This window comes from Aulostomus chinensis, chromosome 13 (genome assembly GCF_037954235.1).
Source record: "Aulostomus chinensis isolate RoL2024-O1b breed Wild chromosome 13, RoL_Achi_v1.0, whole genome shotgun sequence".
Lineage (NCBI taxonomy): Eukaryota > Metazoa > Chordata > Actinopteri > Syngnathiformes > Aulostomidae > Aulostomus > Aulostomus chinensis.
This window is the reverse complement of record NC_141332.1, coordinates 11,270,495-11,291,535: the sequence shown is the minus strand read 5'-3', so window position 1 is coordinate 11,291,535 and position 21,041 is coordinate 11,270,495. Positions and strand designations below refer to the sequence as shown.

General features: G+C 41.8%; 1 protein-coding gene across 2 annotated transcripts; it reads left to right on the top strand.

Moving 5' to 3' along the window:
- Nucleotides 1-607: 607 nt before the first annotated feature.
- On the top strand, nt 608-20,345 carry tspan17 (tetraspanin 17). Of its 2 annotated transcripts, none has more exons than XR_015119137.1 (8): nt 608-1,373; nt 10,111-10,161; nt 13,264-13,410; nt 14,025-14,195; nt 14,848-14,973; nt 15,123-15,180; nt 18,017-18,133; nt 18,347-20,345. XR_015119137.1 is itself a non-coding variant. In XM_086223156.1 (8 exons), the coding sequence occupies exons 1-8, from the start codon at nt 1,287-1,289 to the stop codon at nt 18,410-18,412; spliced, it is 828 nt and encodes a 275-aa protein (XP_086079282.1). In that variant the 5' UTR covers nt 613-1,286; the 3' UTR covers nt 18,413-20,345. The 2 variants fall into 2 exon arrangements, 1 of the variants encoding a protein (XP_086079282.1); XM_086223156.1 differs by having other exon boundaries at nt 613-1,373; nt 15,123-15,185.
- The last annotated feature ends 696 nt before the right edge of the window (nt 20,346-21,041 follow it).

The following is a 21,041-nucleotide window of genomic DNA, read 5'->3' as shown; positions in this document are numbered from 1 at the left end:
TTGGCCCAAGGTCAGTGCCTGGAGATGGTGAATTATTCAGGTCTGGCAGTCAGTCAGAGACACTGGTGGGATTTTAAGATGGAGCATTGTGGTTGGATGATGTTGATGATGATGCAATGAGATGATGGTAAATTTTGATGTCACTAATGTTGCAACAAGTTGATTGGATAAGGCCATAGATGATTCTACATGTCCTGAAACAATATCATTGGATGATGTAAATGATGTGACAGGTCGTCCGATGAAGCATTTTGATTGGATGATGTTGATGATGACATCCACTCAACCAGATGATGTGTCAGTCAGACTGAGTGCTGAGATTGAAGTCTGAGGTCTCGGGGGTCTGGAGTCAGAGGGTCTGGGATCTAGGAGATGACAGGATCACAGACTGAGATGACAGTCAGGACCTGTATAGCTTTGATGCTCTGTGACATCATCTGGGGGTCAAAGATCTTGCAGAGGACAAAGTCAGAGATCAACAGAAAAACCCTGGAACCAAGGAACCCTGAACTCTGAAACCCAAGCCTAGAATTAGTCATTTTAGTGAACTCTGAATAAACCGCCATCAGGCTGATCTGATCTCCAGCATCAGTCACTGTATGAGACAACACATATCATCCAATTTTAGTCTCAGGTGCCGGACTGTGATGAATGACACAATAATGGCACATACAGTATTATTGACGAAAACAACCGCGAGGATAATGTTGCCACTCTCCTTCTCTGGAGCCGTTCCAGTGAGGGGCTCCTTTGAGACACCAGAGGCCGCTGTCGAGGCGAAGAGGGCTGCAGCCCAGCGCCGTGGCTTCCTCGTTTGACAGCAGGAGCTTGTTGTAACCTAACAGCACAAAACAACAAGGCTCAAGACTTAATGCGACGATGCTGTAACACAAATAATCGGGGATACGGTTAGCTGAAAGGCCGTCAGCTTTATATCTCTGCCTTTATGCGCCACCAGTCTAGGGCCAGGTAACTTGAATATCGACTGAAGTGCAGATGTACGTCTGTGCCTTCATTAAGCGTCCACGGATGTGTTGTTGTTAGCTGGGAATGCTAGCCGTAGAAGTTGCGAGCTAGCTGGCCTAGCAAGCTTACGGTTAAAGCTGAAGAAAACTAATTATGTTATGCTTGATAAAGTTGATTCTCTCCGGGCTGTAAACCTGGTGTTGTTTAGCTTATGGAGCCTGCTAACCTTTACTACTGGAGTTCTGGAGCTTTGGCTGAGCTATTGAAGTAGCAACGGCAGTAGTTACTTAGCTTGCTAGTTAGCCGCTACCCGTGGAAGAATGAGTAGAAAACATTATCATTATAAATCAGCCGAAGTCAGCTGCTGCGTGAAATACTTCCTATTTGGATTCAACATTATATTCTGGGTAAGTAAACACAGCATGGTTGTACTTTTCCCTTCATATATAACTCTTAATTAGTGCCTATGTTGTATATTGGCTGAATTATCTAATGTTAGCTTAGCACCTTTGATGTGGGCGAGCTACTTAATTGGGAGGTGAAGTCTCATTAAAGCGACTATTTACAAAAAAGTTGACTCCAAACTATTACATTGTCCTGCCGTGTATTGTTCTGTTATGCTTGTCGTTGTCTATGTGCATGTGTAGAAAAGTTAACGCTTGTTTACTCGATTGACCGAGAAGAACCTGCTGTTTGTCCCTGTTGTGTTTCGTTTGCGTTCAATATTTTAAGAAGGTGGAAACAATGTCAATCTTAAACATAACCAGATGTTTAAATGGTTAACCAAAGGCTTCAAACACAAACTGCAATGACGTAGTAAATAGGGAATATTCAAGATGTGTTACTAGGAATTACAGTAAATGTAATCATTTTTGCAAGTGACAGCACTTTTATAGTGAAATTCATGTGAACTAGCAGCCGATCTATTATCTTCTCAAGTTTAACCAAGTATTGACCTGTGGTCAAAATGTTCCCCATTCTATATTTGCTGATGAGTGGAGGAGATCCTGGTAATATTCAGATGATTTGATAAAGGTGGCAAACTGAGCAGCCGTAGACACAAACAGTGCTGGTTTGACTTGGTGTCAGCCTTGGTACCATTGTGTTGGAGAAGTGGCTGGAGTCTGTTCTGCATTGTTAGGCCAGTGGTGAGTGAGTCCACGTCCCCCTCCTCTACTCATTCTGAAAAGTTCCTCTGTTCAGCTTTCTTCACCCCTCCCTCTTCACCCGTCTGGTGTAGTATAATGTCTGTGGGTGAAGGAATGGCGTGTCTGTGTGACCCAGAGGGTCTTCCCACATACAGGCCACACGGGCTTGAATACCACCCGGCCCTCTTCTTTTCAAGCACCTCTTTCACTCCCTCCACCACCCTGGTAACTGGGCTTTGCAGAATTACATTGTTCCTCTTACTTCCACACCCACAAACACACAATGAGTGATGGTGAGAACACAGTTTTTTTGGGGGGGGTGTTGCACCGGGTGTGTTTCTGTGTTTTCTCCACTTGTGTGCTTGTTCATCATTCACATGCAACAGACTCACCTCCTATTCCCCATCCTTCCACCCCATCCTTCCTCAACACCACTCCTCAGTGTAGGAGTCTCATACCCTTCCTCTGTGTGAAACTGAGGTAATGTCAACATGCCATAACCCAGACTTCCCGAAGAAAGAATCTGGTTCACAAATGAAGAGAAATGCTCTGTAATTCAATTGGACTGAGCAATCAACCGGGAACTATTGAGTCATAGGTGTAATGCATTGTGCCTGACTCATATTGTGTTCTTTGACACTCAGGCCAAGCCAACAGCTCTGTGTCTGAGCTCCCAGTGAAACAAGTTCCAGCTCGCTGGCTCTTTCCGTTAATAATCACTAGAAGATGTTTGTCTCTTGTATATGTACTGCGAAACTGGACTTGACAGACAAGTCCGAGTTGCTGAAATGGAGAGAGATTGGGTTTGTTCCCCTTAAATCAACCCATTTGTCTTTCCTATAGTGATCTTGTCAGGCTTGAAAATGTTGCCTGAATTGAGACAGAATGCCTGTTGGATCCTAAATATTATGAACAAAATACAGCAATAAAACCTTTTCTATGTGGATTCTTCCAGGACCCATGCTTGGTGTTGACAGCCAGATATTCTCACACAAGAACAACACACATTCTCTCTGGGTCCCTCAGAATAGACACATTTCTCACATCCTTAATTAATCACATTTTCTGCCTGAGCTGCTGGAATGTTTGGAGGCTCTGCTTGCTGTAATTAAGAGCTTGTTAAGCTGTAACCATGTTGCTGATTTTTCTGGATGAATGCTGTGAGTTATTAGCCCACCACAGCTCCAGGTTGCTGCTCATATTAAGCACGGAAAGGTGCATTGAGTGATCCTATCTGAGGTGTACGGGAGAAAAGTGTGAATGCGGTCATTTGCAGGCTCATTTGGGCCTTCCCCTCTGACGAGAAGCTTCAAACCCAATTTTGGGGTTCCAAAGCCCCAATTTTGTTTGCAGTAGAAACCCAAACATTCATTTTTTTTGGTGTGAGCTGTGATGACGTCTCACACATCTTTCCTCTTTCCCTCATCACGTCTTACAGTGTGGTGATACACGTGAGTGATTAACACACATTCACTGTCCCAAACCCAACCAGTAGCGTCTCATTATCTGTGTGTGAGCCAACGGAATGTTTTGATATTGTTAAATGTTGCCTCTGCTATTTTAGTTTTGTCATATCTGCATGGGGACTAAAGTCTAGTTTGCCATCTTTCTGTAGATGATGCGAAGTTTCCACTCCAAACTGATGAGAACAGTGTCAGTCCGGTAGACAGAGCTAATATTAGAAAAATCTTAAAACAGCACTTGTTCAAGAAAACTGAACCAGTTTGGTGGGAAAGAGAGAACTGAGTCAAAATTTTTTTACAGTTGGCCAGTAATGCATGACTTTTGTATTAGGGGTATTCTCGGTAGTGTTGGTTCAGCTCACGGGATATCAAGTTTTACTAAGGAATAAAGTTTTGTGTCTTTTATTTTGTGCAGACTGAAATGTTAGTTGTTCCACCGAGGCCTGTAGTCCCTCCTGTGGGAGTTGGGACTGCCAGACAGGTCTTTTAGATCCTGTGTGTCATCATTCGCACTCATTATTTGTCCTGTCAGCACATAGGACATTAGAATTTGAAAAATAAACAATTTTTCCCTGAAAAAAGGCAGCACAATGGCAACTGTGTGGCTCGTATGGGTCTGTGCCACTTCATCATATCTTTCTGAAGAGAGCTGCATGTTAGTTTCATTAATTACAGAAAAGAATTGTGCGCCAAACTGAATGAATGAACAACCTCTGCAGTGCAGTGTTGAGAGGATTTGCTCTCTGTTCAAGTCCCTTTGGTTGTTGGTTGGTACACCAGCGTGATAATACTTACCTAAACTGTATTAAAATGATGCCATCAGGAATAACATTGCAATTACAGATCATTTGAAATTAGGTGAACTCACCTGTCATAACAATCAGACACTTTTAGCATATGACGGTGCCAATTTCTAACCCTGATTTAAGCGGATACACCAACACCTATCTTGACTAGAAGTTTGTAAAAGATTTCAGAAGGCTGGATCTTTTTGTTGAGTCATTGTTTCTGTTGATTGACTAATTCATTACCCTCATCATTTCAGCAGTAGTTTTTAGGCAAGTGTGTTCAGTGCCTCATCTTTGTTCTGTGTGTATGTCATGTCCTGTCCTGAATGCCGTCAACGTCAGTGTCCAACACAAGATGCACCAAATTCTGGCTGCTATGCTGTTTTCCAACCTTTATCTGTGGACAGATGTTTATTTTATTTTGTTTGGCTGGATTTTCAGTTGCCGGGAGATAACATCGAATGTGAGCAAGGAAGCAAAGTCCATTCACAAGGGGATTTTTCTTTTCTGACTTCTTTCCTGATACCGTGTCAACTGTAGCCTATCTCAGCTGGATACAAGATAGTGACTGGACAACACCAAAGTGCCCTGAGATTATAACTGTGGACTCTCCCTGTATAATCCGCTCCAATGATAAGTTTTGGCTCTAAAATGCACTTGGAAGTTGTTTTAGATGCACTCAGTTGTAATTATCAGCCAAACAGTATCAGGAGGGGAGTATGAATGGAAAATACAATCTGTGGTGTCAGACGAGCTTGACATTTTATCAGCCTCGTTGGTGATGTTGCTGACATCTCATCATGAGGAACGACTGTGTTCTCATCATAAATGAGACGAGTCAATGAAAGGACAGCTGTCCTTTACTGAGTGTGTGTGGGTGTGTGTGTGTGTGTGTGGGGGGGGGGGTTGGCCGACCAGGCACTGCAGCATGGAGCTTAGCTTGTCTGCTAGTTAGGTGAGGTGAATGGGATTAGCTGGATATAGTAGGCATCTTCAGTAGTGTTGATAATCTCTGTTGACATTGAGAGGAACACACAAGGCAGCACTTGACGGAGCAATAACCTGAACAGTAGGATTTTAATGACAAGGCAGATACAAGGACATCTAGGTCTGGACATTTAAGTCTGCTGCACCGTACTTATGAAATGGACCGAGATGAGGGGGGTGGTTGATAGTCCCGCAGCTGAGGTGGTGACTGGGCCAAAAGGGTAAAAGGGGGAAGCTGAGATGGCAGGAGAGAACAACACTTGCCGTTTATGCTCTAGTGTTTTTCATCACAACGTCTGATTGCAGATTACACACTTAGATAAAAATAGATTGATCAGATATGAGAATTGAATGAAAAATGGGGGAATACATTACCAGAGAATTGTACAGAAATAATTGTGAGGTTGCTTTTTAAAGATCCTCTCCCCAGAGAAATAGAGGCAATGAGGCGCCAGTTAATGGACAACAGTAAACCACTGTGCTTTTCCTGGTTTGGTGCTTTTTTTTGTTGCGAGATAAAAAGAGATCAATGGCAAATTTTCACTTTGTTTTTATCTACCTTTCTTGGTAAAAAGAAGTCTATTTGGGGAACATAACTTCCTCAGGGGTGGTCTGACAGAGGTAATCACAGGTAGACTGATTTACTGGAACCCACTGGCCCATGTTTGACTTTGCCTCACCACATTCCACTCTGGGAAATGTTAGATAACACGGAAATAATGCACACTGTCTGTACAAAGGCAGCTCAGTTCACTTTGAATGTAGTCATTCAATCAACTTCATTTCAGTTCAGAACCTATTGTTCATATGAGGGAAGTTTGGCTTACTGATAGTGCTTCAAAAACCTCTGAGTAAAAATAAACATTGTACGTTATAAGGCTGACATGAGAAGTACTTTGAAAGGCCCATACAGACATTTCATTTTCCTATTCGCCAGTACTTTCAGGTATCAGAAGAAAGAGGAAATGTAACTGATTTTGATGAACTTTAATGGTTAAACTTATGTTTTGATTTTCATAATTTGTCAAATACAATGGATACCTATGAACAAAATTCAGGAAATGCAAATCCCAGATGGCTACCAGGTGTACCTTAAATATAAGGTTGGTTACAATTTTAAATTTATTCGGATTTTGCTCATCCCTTCTCTTTTTCAAATCCAAAATGATTCAAAGAAGTCAAGACGATAGTAATATTTACTTAAATAAATATCTTTATTCTGTGACTGTTGTTAACCGAGCATTTCACAAACTTCCTAGTATACTTTTTACTGTGTTCAAGGCAAAATCCACGTGTCCAAGCAGCAATAGGAGCCAAATGCTGACACTTAAGTACATTCAGTGCTCCATACCTAGCAGCCTTCACACAATATCTCACTTTGTCTTTTCATTTTCTTCAATGCAGCGAAGCCACGCTTCCAAGTACTGTATTTACGCCGATCTACATTTAACACTGTTGTAGGGTGAGCACACAAAAATCACACACTGATGGGTTGATGCTTGCAGTACTCATATAGCCACATCTTTCACAAAATGTAGTGTGTTTTCGCTGTGTTTATTCGGGTGGATCCCTCTTAGCTATGCCCTAAAACATAGCTACTCTTCCTGGCGTCCTCACTTTAAATGTGTTTAAATAACCAAACACTTATTAAGAGTCAATCCATATAAGCTCTTTCCAAAAGAGACCATTAAAAAACAGTGCCTCAAACAATGAGGCAATCACCAAATGTGTCAACAATATCAGTACTGTTTGTTTTACATATTGTCCTGCCCTTAAACAGAAGAACTTTTCTTCTGGCTGCTATTTACTTGAGAATGAGTGAGTGAGAAGCTCCAGAATTAATGCAGATCTCACCCTCGTTGGTGAACTTCCAGTGCGGACTGAATGTCTCTTTACACACTGAACAGTGTGTCTCTTGGGCAGTTCTGTCAACTGTCCTTGAAGTTTTTTCAAAAATATTCTCACTGAAGAAACTGACTGTGCTGAAAGTGTCAAAATTTTTGGGTAAAAAAAAAGCATGACAGAAGAAACAGTAACGGGATGACGGTTAACCTCTGGGCTGGAAACTGACTTGCTGTGCTGTGTTCTATGTTTCTGTTACAAAAGGTGTTTTCTGCAGATGACTCATGCATGAATATCTAGATGGAGAATGGAGAATCCACCCATGAGACACTGGCCTTTTTAAATTTTACTGAAGTTCTTGCACTTGTTCAACCTGATCGGAATCTGTAAAATCAGGCATGTTCCTTTCCACTTCTAAGCTTGTTTTGTGTGTGTGTGTGTGTGTGTGTGTGTGTTTTTTATAGGTGGGGATGTGTGTGGGTGTGTGTGGGTTGTTAATCTATGAAAATAGTCTCCTGAACTCTAAGAACCCTGTCATTGAGGAGGTTCAGACTAAGTGGTTTTTGATCATCATCTGATAAGACTGCCTGGAAAAAGGGCAGGAAATGTTGATCCTCCTGAGTAAGTGTGGTCCTCAGAGAGAGTAGCATTCAGGAGCCAACAGTAGAAAAACACACACACAGGCTTTGTATGAAAACTGCAAATTCATGTACAATTTTTAACTGAGGACTGGTAGGTGAGCTGAATCAGATTGGCTTAGGGGGGACAACAGTGATGAGGAAGAAAGTGATCAAGAGTCTTTACTGCAGTAGTATTTGTATTCACAGCAGAAAGTTCCCCTGTGCTTGCTCACATCTCATACACACACTGTACCACAGAAAGAACGTTTCACAAGTTTTGGAACTGACTTGGTGGTACCAAAGCATCAGTTCTCTATCCCTCTTGGTCATTAAACTGTTAGCTACAAGTCACTGCTCCTGGGTGGTGTGAATGACAGGAAAAACAAGACGGACAGGAAGCTTTCATTTTACGATGGTCTTCATTTGTTGGATTCAGCACAGAAACCAGATAAAGTTACCAAGCAACCAGTTTGACACTCTTAGCTGGCTTTACCTATTTCCAGCCCTCACAATAATTGATCACACACGCATCTTAATTAATCATCAGTCACACCAGTGTTATTGAAGACCCAGCCTGTAATTTATACCACAGATACACAGTCATTTACTCTGTCATGCTGAAGTTGATGTCTGAGGTGGGTAATATAGAGCCAGAGACTAATTGGTTTACTTCTCCAGCTCAGTCAGTTTAATCTCTTATACCTGATCGTCACCTGTTCACCTTCAGTCTTCCTGTTTGTCACATTCCAGTCAAAGCCACCACACCCTTAAATGTGAGTGCTTATGTAATCACCCGCTGCTGCTCCCACCTGCTGCTGCTGCCACATTGCTCTTCTCATTCGCTGACCGGTTGCCATCAGATTACCACGGATTCCCCAATTTAATCAGCTTCCCAACAGTCTGATTTATAATTTGAGTGAGACCATTAGGTTTCAACCTGTGAAATTACAGCGTGACTCTGTCTTGCTGTGAGTGACATTGATTAGACAAGGTGATTAGACACACCAAATTAGATTACTAAAACCGCACTGCCAAAAATTGATTATTTTAACTGGCATGCAGTCTGATGTGTATAAATCAGGAGCTTAACTGCTGTTTTGTCAAAGTTTGCATCTTTACATAGGGTGGTTCAATGCAATGGCTTTGAAGTTCTCTTTCTTTTTCATGTTTCCTTTTACTCACAGAGGCTTTCAGGGTCACACCAAGTTAATGGGCATCCTGTCAGAATTCAGTTTTGTTTAAAGGCACGGAAAACCAGTTTTCTAAACAGCTGAAATACTCTGGGCACGTGCACTTAATGATACCAGAGTTTTATCTCTGTTGGTGGATGCTTAGTGAGGCGGCTGAACAAACATCTGTCCTTCTGAGTCAGTTTCCTGAGGAAAACTTTGAGTTCTGAATTAGGTTCCAGATACACACACACACACACACACACACACACACACACACACACACACACACACACACACACACACACACACAATGTTCTGCACTTGTAGTGATTGAATCAATTCGTTTTAATCATTTTAAACTGCTTTCAGTGGATACTTGTAATGTTAGTAACATAATGAGAGATCAGCAGGCTGCCCTGTGCAGCAGGGTTGTGGGCTCAAAACATAATCAGACAGTGAATGTTTGTATGGTGGATTTGGTCTCTGTTTCGGAACTGGCTCAGCCACAGTGGCCGGTCCATTTTATTTTTTTCATCTTGGCATGAGAATGTGATGTTTCAGGCAAATGAAGCCCCGAAATTACATAAAGCTCTGTAGAAAACAAGTAACACTTCATTTCAAAATGATTAAAATGTTTTAATTTTACCAGAGGACATACGAGGCAGCAGGGCAATGCAGTAGGTGATTTCTTCCATTACAATATGAGTAAATTAAATCACTAGTCAAATTGATAATATGCAGTGAAGCTGCAGGAGCTGGTGTAACAGGTCAAAAGACTGACTCCCCTCCACGGTTGTGATGCTCAGTGTATATTAAGCAGAGGTGATAGTTTTTCTTACAGTATATCTTTATTATCTGCCTGAGGTAATGCTTGTTATTTGTGATTTGTTTATGCTCTTGCCATGGCACTGTTGTTGTTTGCTCATTTTAACAGAGACACCGCTGTAAATCAAATGTAATTGTATCATAACCTATGTGCTGGTGATAAATCAAATCAGCTGAGTGTTTGTCTAATAAATGATTGATTTATTGATAAATATAATTTATGATTGTAATGAGCCTGATTGATGGTCACTGAGTACCTCTCTCTGATGGCTGCAAATCTTCTCTGCTTTGTTTTGCAGTTACTAGGAGCAGCATTCTTGGGCATAGGCCTGTGGGCATGGGCGGAGAAGGTAAGTATAAACACATGCACACAAACACTTGCACCAAGCATTGCTCAAATTCCTCCACATATTAACAGGAATAAGCTGGAAGAACAATTTACAGGAGGGAGTTGAGGTGTAAAACAGTCTACAGCACGTTCTTGTAACCCTTAAATGCATTTTACCTGCTAAATGTCTCAGGAGTCATGTACTCAGAGTCTGGGAAGTATAATGTGCTTGTTTAGCAGGTTAAACTCATACTGGAGACATTTCTGATGGAGAACTTACTAAAATTATAATTAATTTTACTCAAAGCTATCAGTAATCCACTGTCTTTGATTCTCACGATCAGTAAATTTCCCTCGAATTTGTCATCATTGAAAATGAATGACTTTTTGTCTGCAATAATAACTCCTCAAGACTCAGCTGAAATCAGTCAGAGCACTGTGAGATGTACACAAATACTTAAATGTAATTTATACTATTTATGGATCATTGTAAATACTGGGGATGGGATCGACTGTTATATCTTGACTACTGATTAAAGTATATCAATATATTTTGCTGCTGCATTTAAAAATAATATTACAAAACTAATTCCCCCTGTAAATCCCTGCCATGCCCACCCCTCCTCACTCTCCAGTCTCTGGCCAACCCCATGCCCACTTTCCCTCTGTACACAAATTCACTCACGAGAGAGGAACGCAGCGCACACGCACTGCCAAAGAAGACTTGGTTTGTAAAGAAAAACAATGGTTCTGTTATTTTTGGATGGTTTCAGATGAGCAGCAGAACTATGTTATCTGTAGACAACCCTTAAGTGGGTTACATCCCAAACTTAGAGCACTTTGACTCTCTTTGACTTCTTACAACAGCCTAAACTGCAGTTTGAAGAGGTTGTTAAAGTCTGTGTTACTCCTGCAGCCTCAACCGTGAAGTCTCGCTGTGACTGCAGTTATTTTCTGTATTCGCCCAGTTGACGAGGTGGAGGAAGTTTTAAAGTAAACTTGGAAATACACTCACATATTTTAATGTTCCGAAACACAAACAACCCCCCCCCCCTTTGCCATTGTATTTAGGTCGACAACGAGCTATAACTTGATTTTCATCAGAACAAGCTGTCCTCTGAGATCAGTATGGAAAATATTCTGTAGCTTCTATCTTGTAGGCAAAGTGTCATCAGCATCACCTAAAACATGATGGTGTTGTTTTCATTATTCTAAGGCTTTTGCACAAAAAAGGCCTTTACACATTCCCCCCCCCAAAAAATTAAATAACTTTGCTCTTAGAGTGTAGCGCCATTAAATTCTTTTTTTCCAAACTGTCTGTTGTATTATAAACAGCAGGAGATCCTGGTGTTCAATTTATTGGTTTGATTAAATACTGTTTTCTTATATGAACTAAGTTTTAAATCCCCTCTTTTAGCTTGAAAGTTTGAAATTATTACAATAGAGCTCTGCAGGGATGATGTATTGGGCCAGCAGGAAGTTAACATCATCATGGGTTCCCTTAACCATAAGCCAGTTGGATTTTTGCAGTGGATATTGGAGTATTGTTGAAAAGAAGCTCTGTGGCAAACAAAAGTTTATTAGACTTATAGATGCTGTTCAGCAAGATCAAACAAAGAGCCCTCTTATGATTTTTGAATCGTAAATGCAGTCCTTAGAAGCTATGTTTACAACGCTTCATGTCACTTTGACCTGATGACCTTAAATATCGGTGTCTTCTTTTGCAGTCCTGTTCACCCACTTGAAAGCAGTTTCTGAGTTTATCACACACAACAAAACATTCTAATGTCCTGAGCTTGTATTAAGCACAAAAACTTATTTACATGCAAATGAATGAAGCGACGTCCAGGTTTGAGGACCTTTTCTTCCTCCGTTCTTTAAGAATACACTTAACAAGTGGTTTAATTTTATGCATTTGAGAGTTAAATCAAGCATTTATAAAGTATGGTCTAATATTCAGCATAACATATTTTTGGTCCATGTGATCCAGACTTAATTGGAACCTATCAAAACTTCTTATAATGGAGTTTGCAGTCAATTTGTTCATTGATTAGTAAGAAATTGTACCAGCTGGCACAAGAAATGCTGCGCCAGCGTGGAAGCATGGAGTACCTTTACGGAACGGCATGAATAATTTAAATTGATAAGGCCGGATGATGAATAGCAGCAGGTTCTGGAAAGGCATAATGGTGAGTTTGGGTCCTGATGACTGACGATTACTGTCATGGCTTTTGTGTTCAGCCAACCTGCAGTATTGTTTCAGGGCCTCATGCTTGCATTTAGATGAAGGCAGTTAATTCTACACCACAAAAAGACAAGAATGCCCCAGCGATGCCCTCTAGCTAAGAGCAGGGGCAGTTTAACTCGTTAGCATCAGCAGCAAGCGTGTGACATTCTCAATGCATGTAACAAGCTAATAGGGTGTGAGGTGAGAGCAAGTAGCCACATCTACTGATTCTGGAAGGATACACTTTATTAACAACATTCAGCACTAATAGGAAAGAATAGTGGGAGTTTTTTTTTTAAACACACACACACACACACACACACACACACACACACACACACAGTTACATTAATTCAAGTGGGCCCAGTTGTCACTGTTGGGTTGTGTTATATATGTGCATTTAAACCCACTCTTTGCCTGTGCAAGGCTTGGTGCAGAGCAGAGGCTGGCAGGAAAACTGTGTGGAGCCACAGTGGCCTCAGGGATGTAAGGGCAACAGGATATGCAGACAGGAAGGACAGATGTCTGTTTGTGAATGCTGGCAGTGAACTGTGCCTCTCCTGATAAATGCTGAAGCTTTACAGGCTGCACACACATCTGCTAGAGAGTGAAATTATTTTTATAGTATGTTGATTATAAATCCTGTGGAATAGTTCTTTAGAAAGGAACACACGTGTTAGATGCTCTTCCAATCCCATAACAGTATTTCCTTTGGATAGATCTGTTCGCTAATTCTGAACAGGCCAAGCCCAGCTGGCTTAGTTGAATTGGAATCATTTTGCTTGAACATCACAAGAGAGAATTCTGTTGAGGTCTCGTAACGGAGAGAAACATTAGTGGGGTTTCGATGCTTTATAGTCAGAATGTTAATCAGTCTTTTGTCGTCTCTCCCCTCAGGGTGTGCTGTCCAATCTGTCGTCCATCACAGATCTAGGGGGCTTCGACCCCGTGTGGCTCTTCATCGTCGTAGGAGGGGTCATGTTCATCCTGGGCTTCGCTGGCTGCATCGGAGCACTCAGAGAGAACACCCTCCTGCTTAAATTTGTAAGACACTCCCCAACACATGTGATCCAATTCACACCCTCTAAAGTGTTCAGTTCACACCAGACCCGAGGCGGCTGGTGGAGCAGGTGTCACTATGACTCACCCGAGCTGGATGGTGTTATCTCATCACTGATCCATGCATCTTGTGTTAAAACATTTTCTCTGAACCGATTATCTCGAAGCAGCAATTTTATGAGATTTATTTGGGTTCGTCTCTGTTTATAAAATACAACTGACTGAAGCAAACTCATCTTGTTGCTGGCTGCAATTCTGAGCAGCTATTAACTGCAGCAGATGTCCATTAGCAGCAGTAAGTCAGGCGTCAGAGTGAGAAGCTAATGTGGCTTTTGCACATTTATCATTAGCCCGTCTCCTCCTACGTTTACTGTAAAGGGATGATATATATGGGGCCTCTGGGACTGGAGTTTTAGCTCAGCAAATGAGAACAGGGCCTTCAAGCAGACCTGCAGTGAGCTGCTATCCTTTTAATCCTTATTAACAATCTGTTTCAGTATATGAGGTGTTTGGTTCTAATCCTTCCACAAAAAAGATCTTCTTTGGCACACCTCCATTCCCTGATTGAAGTGACAGATTGATTTTCTTTTACGTTTCAGTTCTCTGTGTTCCTGGGTTTGATCTTCTTCTTGGAGCTCACTGCGGGGATCCTTGCCTTTGTCTTTAAGGACTGGATCAAAGACCAGCTCAACTTTTTCATCAACAATAATGTCAAGGCTTACCGCGACGACATCGATCTGCAGAATCTTATTGACTTTGCCCAGGAATATGTGAGTCAGCCCCCCCTACTGACTGAAACTAGTGTGTCAACAGCAGTAAATATTATCTTCTGCGTAACTACTGGCTCCTCAGCAAGAGGAAATCACTCCCTCCTTAGGATGATTTGTTGTTGATTTACATGACTTGCTGAGCTCTGGGGAGAGAGAACAATGGGTCAGCCACACTTCACCTGTAGCGTAAATGTCATGATTGATGCAATTGTGCTTCCTAAACATGCTTATCCATTTATATGAATGGAACAGTTTAGATAATTGTGTAAACACTGGCCTGTGTTATGCCAGAAAGATGATTACATCCTCTTTTGACCTGCCATTTGTATCTCACTATCTGCAGCTACCATCTGCCACAGTTAGCTGGCTACTTCCCCAAGCAGACCTGAGCCAAGAGCTGATTCAAGAGCAGATCAGAGGAAATAAATGATGCTTACAGAGCTCAATAATCAGCATTACCCAACTGTCCAGGACTCGTAAATCTAGCAAATGAAACAAAATTAAAATGAAACCCATCATGAGTTTCCTTAGCTAGAAAATGGGTAAGGAGCAGGATCAGGCAGTTGCAGGAAAAAAAAAAAATACAGCAATATGTGAAGGGGCTTTCAGCACTAGCTAGCAGTGTAATACATGCCTGTTGTTTTTGTGCCAGTGGTCATGTTGTGGCGCTCACGGACCAGACGACTGGAACCTGAACATCTACTTCAACTGTACTAAGTCGAACCCCAGCAGAGAGAGCTGTGGAGTCCCTTTCTCCTGCTGTGTCAAGGACCCCGCGGTGAGTCAGACAGAGTTCACGATAAGATTTGATGATCGTAGTAAATAAAGCTGGAGTAACACCATCTGTAGTCATTGAATCATCGAATGTTTTCATCTCTGTGACCAAAGAAGAAAACAATCTGATTTCACATTTTTCTGCTTTAACAGGAGGATGTCATCAACACACAGTGTGGCTATGATGTTCGACGTAGAGGAGTCGAGTCAAGTCAAGTCAAGTCAATTTTATTTTTATCACAACAAAAGTTATCTCATGACACTTCACAAGTAGAGCAGGTCCAGTACCTCACTCTTTCAGTGGATTTACACCCAACAATTCTCCATGAGCGAGCACATCCTACAACAGCAGCGATGAAAACCTTCCTTTTAGGAATGTCGAGCAGACCCAGGCTCAATGGGGACGGCCTTCTGCTTTGACTGGTTGGGGGAAAGAGAGTGGAGCAGAGACGAAGACAGATAATGGAGGAAGACAGATATGCAGAAGGAAAGAGAGGGACAGAGATCAAGAGGGAGAGAAAGGGGAAGAGACTGATGGACAGACAGGGACGTGAGCAGGTGGAGCTAAGGGTGGCAGCTTGAGCCTCGTCTGGTCTGTAGCCTCCTCCAGCAGCAGCAGCAATCAGGGATCTGGGATGTGGGGAAGCACAAAGGCTTCGGAGAAGAAGACAAGTTAGTAACACATATGAGTACAGGAGGACAGAGAGGAGGAGAGCGAACCCCAGTGCGCCATGGGAGATCCTTTGGCAGTCTAAATCTATTGCAGCATACCTAAGGTCCAGCCTAAACCAGCCCTAACTAAAAGCTTTATCAAAAAGGAAGGTCTTGAGTGTGCTCCTAAATGTGGAGAAGGTGTCTGCGTTCCTGACTGCGTCCTGGGAGTGAAAGGTTCTAGCTAGATAGTTGGGGACGATAAGCTCTTTCAGATATGAAACGCAAGACACGTTTCTATCTCTTGTGTGTTTCTAGGTCTCTGCATCTGTAACCCTTGAAAGAGTCAATATTGACTAATGCGCTGAGCTCCACTGGGATTATTGCGTGAGATATCAAACTAATTCAGAAAACCTCTTATCAGTAAAATCTGGAAATAAATCGCAGAAAAATCAGTGTGGCACTTAACATACAATTATATCCCAATATGATACACATACATTTAAATTTTGGCAGCATGAATTGTTTATACAAAACATGTTGGAACAGAAGTGAAAGATCCACGGATCTCCCGATGCAAATACAGAGAAGCAAGAAGAAAAAGTAGCTACAGAATGTTTTTTCTTCTCTTTGCATCTTTTGCACAGCAACTTGTTCTCTCCAAAACTAGGTTACTAAAACACTGTTGCAGGTAAAAGCTTGCCACTGGGCACCTGTTTCAGTTTGCATTGAACGCCTCTTCTACTGTGTGCAAGCTGCTGTTTTCAAAGTTGCCTTTGCTATGTGAAACAACAAACTCCAAGCTAGTAGCAACCTACGCACCGAAATTGACAAGAGCCACAAAATACAGCAGGTCTGTTGGGTTCTTTGGTGAATAAATAAAAATGTATACAATGAAGATATTCATAAAGTAGTTTACTAAGTAGAATTTGAGGTCCCGTCATACTATTTTGCAACACACAAGTTGTGAGTCAGTCTGCTTTGTCTGTCCATTTCTGTTTCTGTTTAACTTCTCCAGTTTTTAACTCTGTGAAAATAAGTATTATGCTTTATGAAGTTTTCAAATAAGAGTGGATCATTTCCATTGCAGTTGTTAGAGTGGAATTGTTGGCAGTAAAGGATCACAAGTGTGCCAGCAGCTGTTCCGTTTGAAATGAGTGACGGAACTCCTGAGGTCGAGTCGATTGAAATGATCTTGTTGAGGGTGGAGTTGCAATCAGGTTCTACTGGGCTGTAAACAATTTAAATAGAACAAATCAAATGAAAGATTCGACTCCATCTTCACTCATCAGTCTCAATAGCAAGATATAGAAAAAATGAAATGTCAGACTGTCCCAGACAGCAGCTACTCTGAGCAGCAGCACCAGCAGCAGCCAGAGGGAGTGTGTAGGGTTAAGGGTTCCTCTGCATGCTTCTTTCTTTAATAACAGATTGTTCCTCTAGCAGGTATAATTAGGCTCCTGTTATAGCCTGGAGAGCAACCTTACTACACTCTGTAATTGGCAACTCGGTGGGTTGTGCCAGTCCGCTCTCTGTTCCTCTGTGTGTGGGTGTGGTGGTTACGACTCACTGCACTGCAGTCAGAACGATTGCTGTTGCTAGGCACACTGCGATACAGTCAACCACCAGCCACAGAGTTGCCATGAATTAATTTTCCCTGCATCTGCTAACGCCCTGGCCTGTGACATTTTGCTACAACTACTATGCACCAAGTTTCTGTGCAGCTTGTTTATGCCGTGCTTGCTGGGGGGGTTGGGGGGGTGGAATGGTGGGGGGGCCAGGAGACATGGGGAGGACAGCAGCATAACAAAGGGACAGGGCTTAAATAGCTTCTGAGGAAGGTCACAATCTGAACAGCATTGTGCTTCCTGCTTTTTGATTGGCTGCCAAGAGGCTCCGTTTACATCCTATTGGTTGAAAACAAGCTTTCAGGTTTCACAAGTGAACAAATGTCTTGAAGAGGAACAAAGAGCAGCACACAAAAGCCTGTTCACATCCATTCTTGCCCCTCCTAGTGTCATCGCAGCTGTGTGACACCTTCCTACGTTGATTGACTGTGTACATAGTCGAACAGCTCTCACAAACATGTGTCTGGAAACAGAAAACAGCTTCTGCCCAACAGGGTTCTGAAGAGAAACTGAACACACACCCTCGATACTCTCCAGGACGTGAGACACGCACGCACTTGCAATCCTGAGAATGATTCAACTACCAGTCAGCCCTCATGTCCTCCTCCACAGTCAAGGAGTCACTCTCATTTCGTTTGTCCGATGTCAGTCAGAGGTCAGAGGTCGGCTGTTTTTTAAACGGTTCAAAAGGCCAATGTCTGGTCAGTGTGATGTCATTTTAATTTGCTTTTAAATAGATTGAATTTAACCTTCTTTTTGGTTCAACAGGATCTGGACCGACAGAAATACATCCACACCAAGGGCTGCGTGGGACAGTTTGAAAAGTGGCTTCAGGACAACCTGATTATTGTTGCTGGAATCTTTGTTGGTGTTGCACTTTTACAGGTAAGGTGACCTTGTATGTTGAATATTTTTCTTGCAGACATTTTCATAGTTTAGTTTGTTTTGTTTTTTTAACCCAAAACTATGATGAGGGGGGTTGATTTTGTGTCGTCACTGCCATCTTGTGGTGAGAACGGGCATGGTGGAGCAAACCCCTGCAATACAGCAGTCTGCTCCTCAGCATCAGCGTCTTTAACACTCTCGTTCTCTGTCTAGATCTTTGGCATCTGTCTTGCTCAGAACCTGGTCAGTGATGTCAAAGCTGTCAAAGCCAACTGGTGACAGGAGAGGTGGGGTGTCCTGTCCAGCTGAGGATGGAAACATTCTCGTCGTTTACTGCCCTGTTTCTCTGTGACACTTGAAGGGGGAGAAGAAAACATACAGTCAACAATTTGTTGAACACTCAGCTGGGACTTAACCCCAAATATACAGCGGATGGTGGTCCTGCCGACTTCAGAGTTTAGTATTTTTCCTTTTTTTTTCCTCAGATTTTTTTTATTTTCCTCCTTGAACAAATGTATTTATGGGGACTAGTTACACAAGGACGCCTGTCAACTGGGAAATTGGAAGCCATGGAAGACGAGATGAAAAACAGTTGAAAATGTCTTGTTTTTTAGGTCAAGCATTACATTGTCACTTCTTGCTGCTCAGCTGAACATTTCCCTCCTCCAGCAGCCTGTTTTTACATGATTATCCTCCACTTCCTGCTGGAAAGAAGAGTGGGTGGCTGACATGGACTCCTCTGTGTGTCGTTTTCTCCATCAGGACCTTTTATGACCACTGATAAACTCTGAACACTGGCTGCTTACGTCTGCAACTTGAACGCATTTCGGGATTTAACAGAAAATGTAAAAAAAAAAAAAGTGCCATTATTTTCCAGTGAATCTCCTTTTTTCTGCACCCTAGAATACCTCAGGGCCTGGCCTCATAAACTATATATACATATATATATATATATATATATATATATATATATATATATATATATATATATATATATATATATATATATATATATATATATATATATATATATATATATATATATATAAAATATACTGTCATTTCAGACCATGTCTGTTTTGTTTCTCTCCATCCATGTGTGTTGAATTCAGATAGACTAACTTCATGCAGAGAGTGGTCCTGTTTGCCTTGCAGGGATTGTATTAGCTGGTGACTTCCTGAGGGTTGTTCTGTAGAATTTAATGGAACGGCTTGGTTGGGATCGTAGGTCTATGCTGTGCAGGGATAAGACTTTAATGATGGCGTCCCTCAGGCAAATGGGATTGCTGGTTTGGGGCCTTTTACCACATTTGTCTTAGTTAACTCTTTGGTTTGCATATTGAAATTAAGGAAACGTATCCATCTTTTATTTCCCGCTCTGTCATAAACACACCCATTTACCTCTAGTTAGCCATTCTAATGGAGACCAAATATCGGCTGGCTGCACGCTAACTGCCACTACAGTACAATTCTGATTATAAAGAAGGTTAGCATTTCTACAGAGCCAAAATGTGAATTTATTCTCCCTTCTTCATGAGGGAAGTGCCAGCTTAAATGAGATAACAAACACGATTCAAACACTAACCTTTATCTTAAATACAGCTTCAAGTCCATTTGTTTGGACTGCTTTTAAAAATAAAGTAGAAAATACAGTTCTTACTGGTAAATGCTGCTTTAGCTCAAGCAACCAAGCGAACAACAATTAGCCTTGTTGCTGTTTTTCTCTTAGTGGAATTAGTTTTCTTCAGTATTTGGTTTACTGTTCTGCTTGTGTTTCACTAGGTTAGTTACTTTTATCTCTTATTTCATTTGGATAATTTACTTCGAACAACTTGGTCATCATTTTTAACGACTACAGATGTTTCTGCTTGTCGAGTTATTCAGATGTGCCGCTCAGTCTGGATTGAGCTGGGATTTACTTAACTTTAAGCCAAAAAAAAAAAAAGACAAAACACACACACACACACACACACACACACACACACACACACACACACACAAAAGATGAGTAGCCTTAATATTTGTGAACATAACACCAAAACTTTTCCTGCCTCGCTGGATGTCTGGTGGATGTATAACCTGTGATCTTTATTCAGTGATGTTACCTTTATGTTCTCCTGCTGTGCATACATGTCACATGTTGCATTCTCTCTCTCTCTCTCTCTCTCTCTCTCTCTCTCTCTCTCTCTCTCTCTCTCTCTCTCTCTCTCTCTCTCTCTCTCTCTCTCTCTCTCTCTCTCTCTCTCTCTCTCTCTCTCTCTCTCTCTCTCTCTCTCACACACACACACACTTTGTCTTCAAAACGCTGCCTGATTTGACAGCACCTGTTTGGAAGCCTGCCATTTTGATGTATTTTTAAATGCTTTGTGTGTTTCGGGAGGGGAAGAAAAACCCGCACAAGACAACACAACAGTTATTTGAATTTTTCGGCATAGAAGTGTGCATGTAGAATAAATGTAGGAAGGTTGGAGCAGCGGGACGCATCCGTGACTCGTCTCACTGCAGATAAAACAGTTTCCATAGGAGATGCTCTTTCATGTCATCAGTGGGTGAGAGAGCCTGGAGCAATCTCAGAGAACTGACAGTGATGCTAACAGGATAAAACAAGTTACAGTTGTAAATTCCAACCCCAAACTACCCTTTTTTATCATCCAACTGCTTGTTTGTTTTCTCTAGCGGTTGTAAATCAGCCTCCCTCATTCAAATCCAGCATGTACGTTTTTACCCTCCACACCTTTAATCCTCTCAAAGAGGAGTCGTGAGTTCAGCAAAACTGTTTAATGTGTGTTCATCTATAAAAATCAATCACCCTTATATGGAAGCGTTTGCTCAGGGCCCCCGACCCCCCCCCCCCCCCCCAAAAAAAAAGATCATGCCTTTATGCATGTGGGGGTGTAGCTGAAGGCAT

Bases quoted from the DNA above. Each gene is read 5' to 3' on its own strand.
- tspan17 (XM_086223156.1), top strand. From the start codon at position 1,287: ATGAGTAGAAAACATTATCATTATAAATCAGCCGAAGTCAGCTGCTGC. The intron at 14,974-15,122 runs GTGAGTCAGACA...CTGCTTTAACAG, and splicing joins GCTGTGTCAAGGACCCCGCG to GAGGATGTCATCAACACACA. The intron at 15,186-18,016 runs GTCAAGTCAATT...TTGGTTCAACAG, and splicing joins GAGGAGTCGAGTCAAGTCAA to GATCTGGACCGACAGAAATA.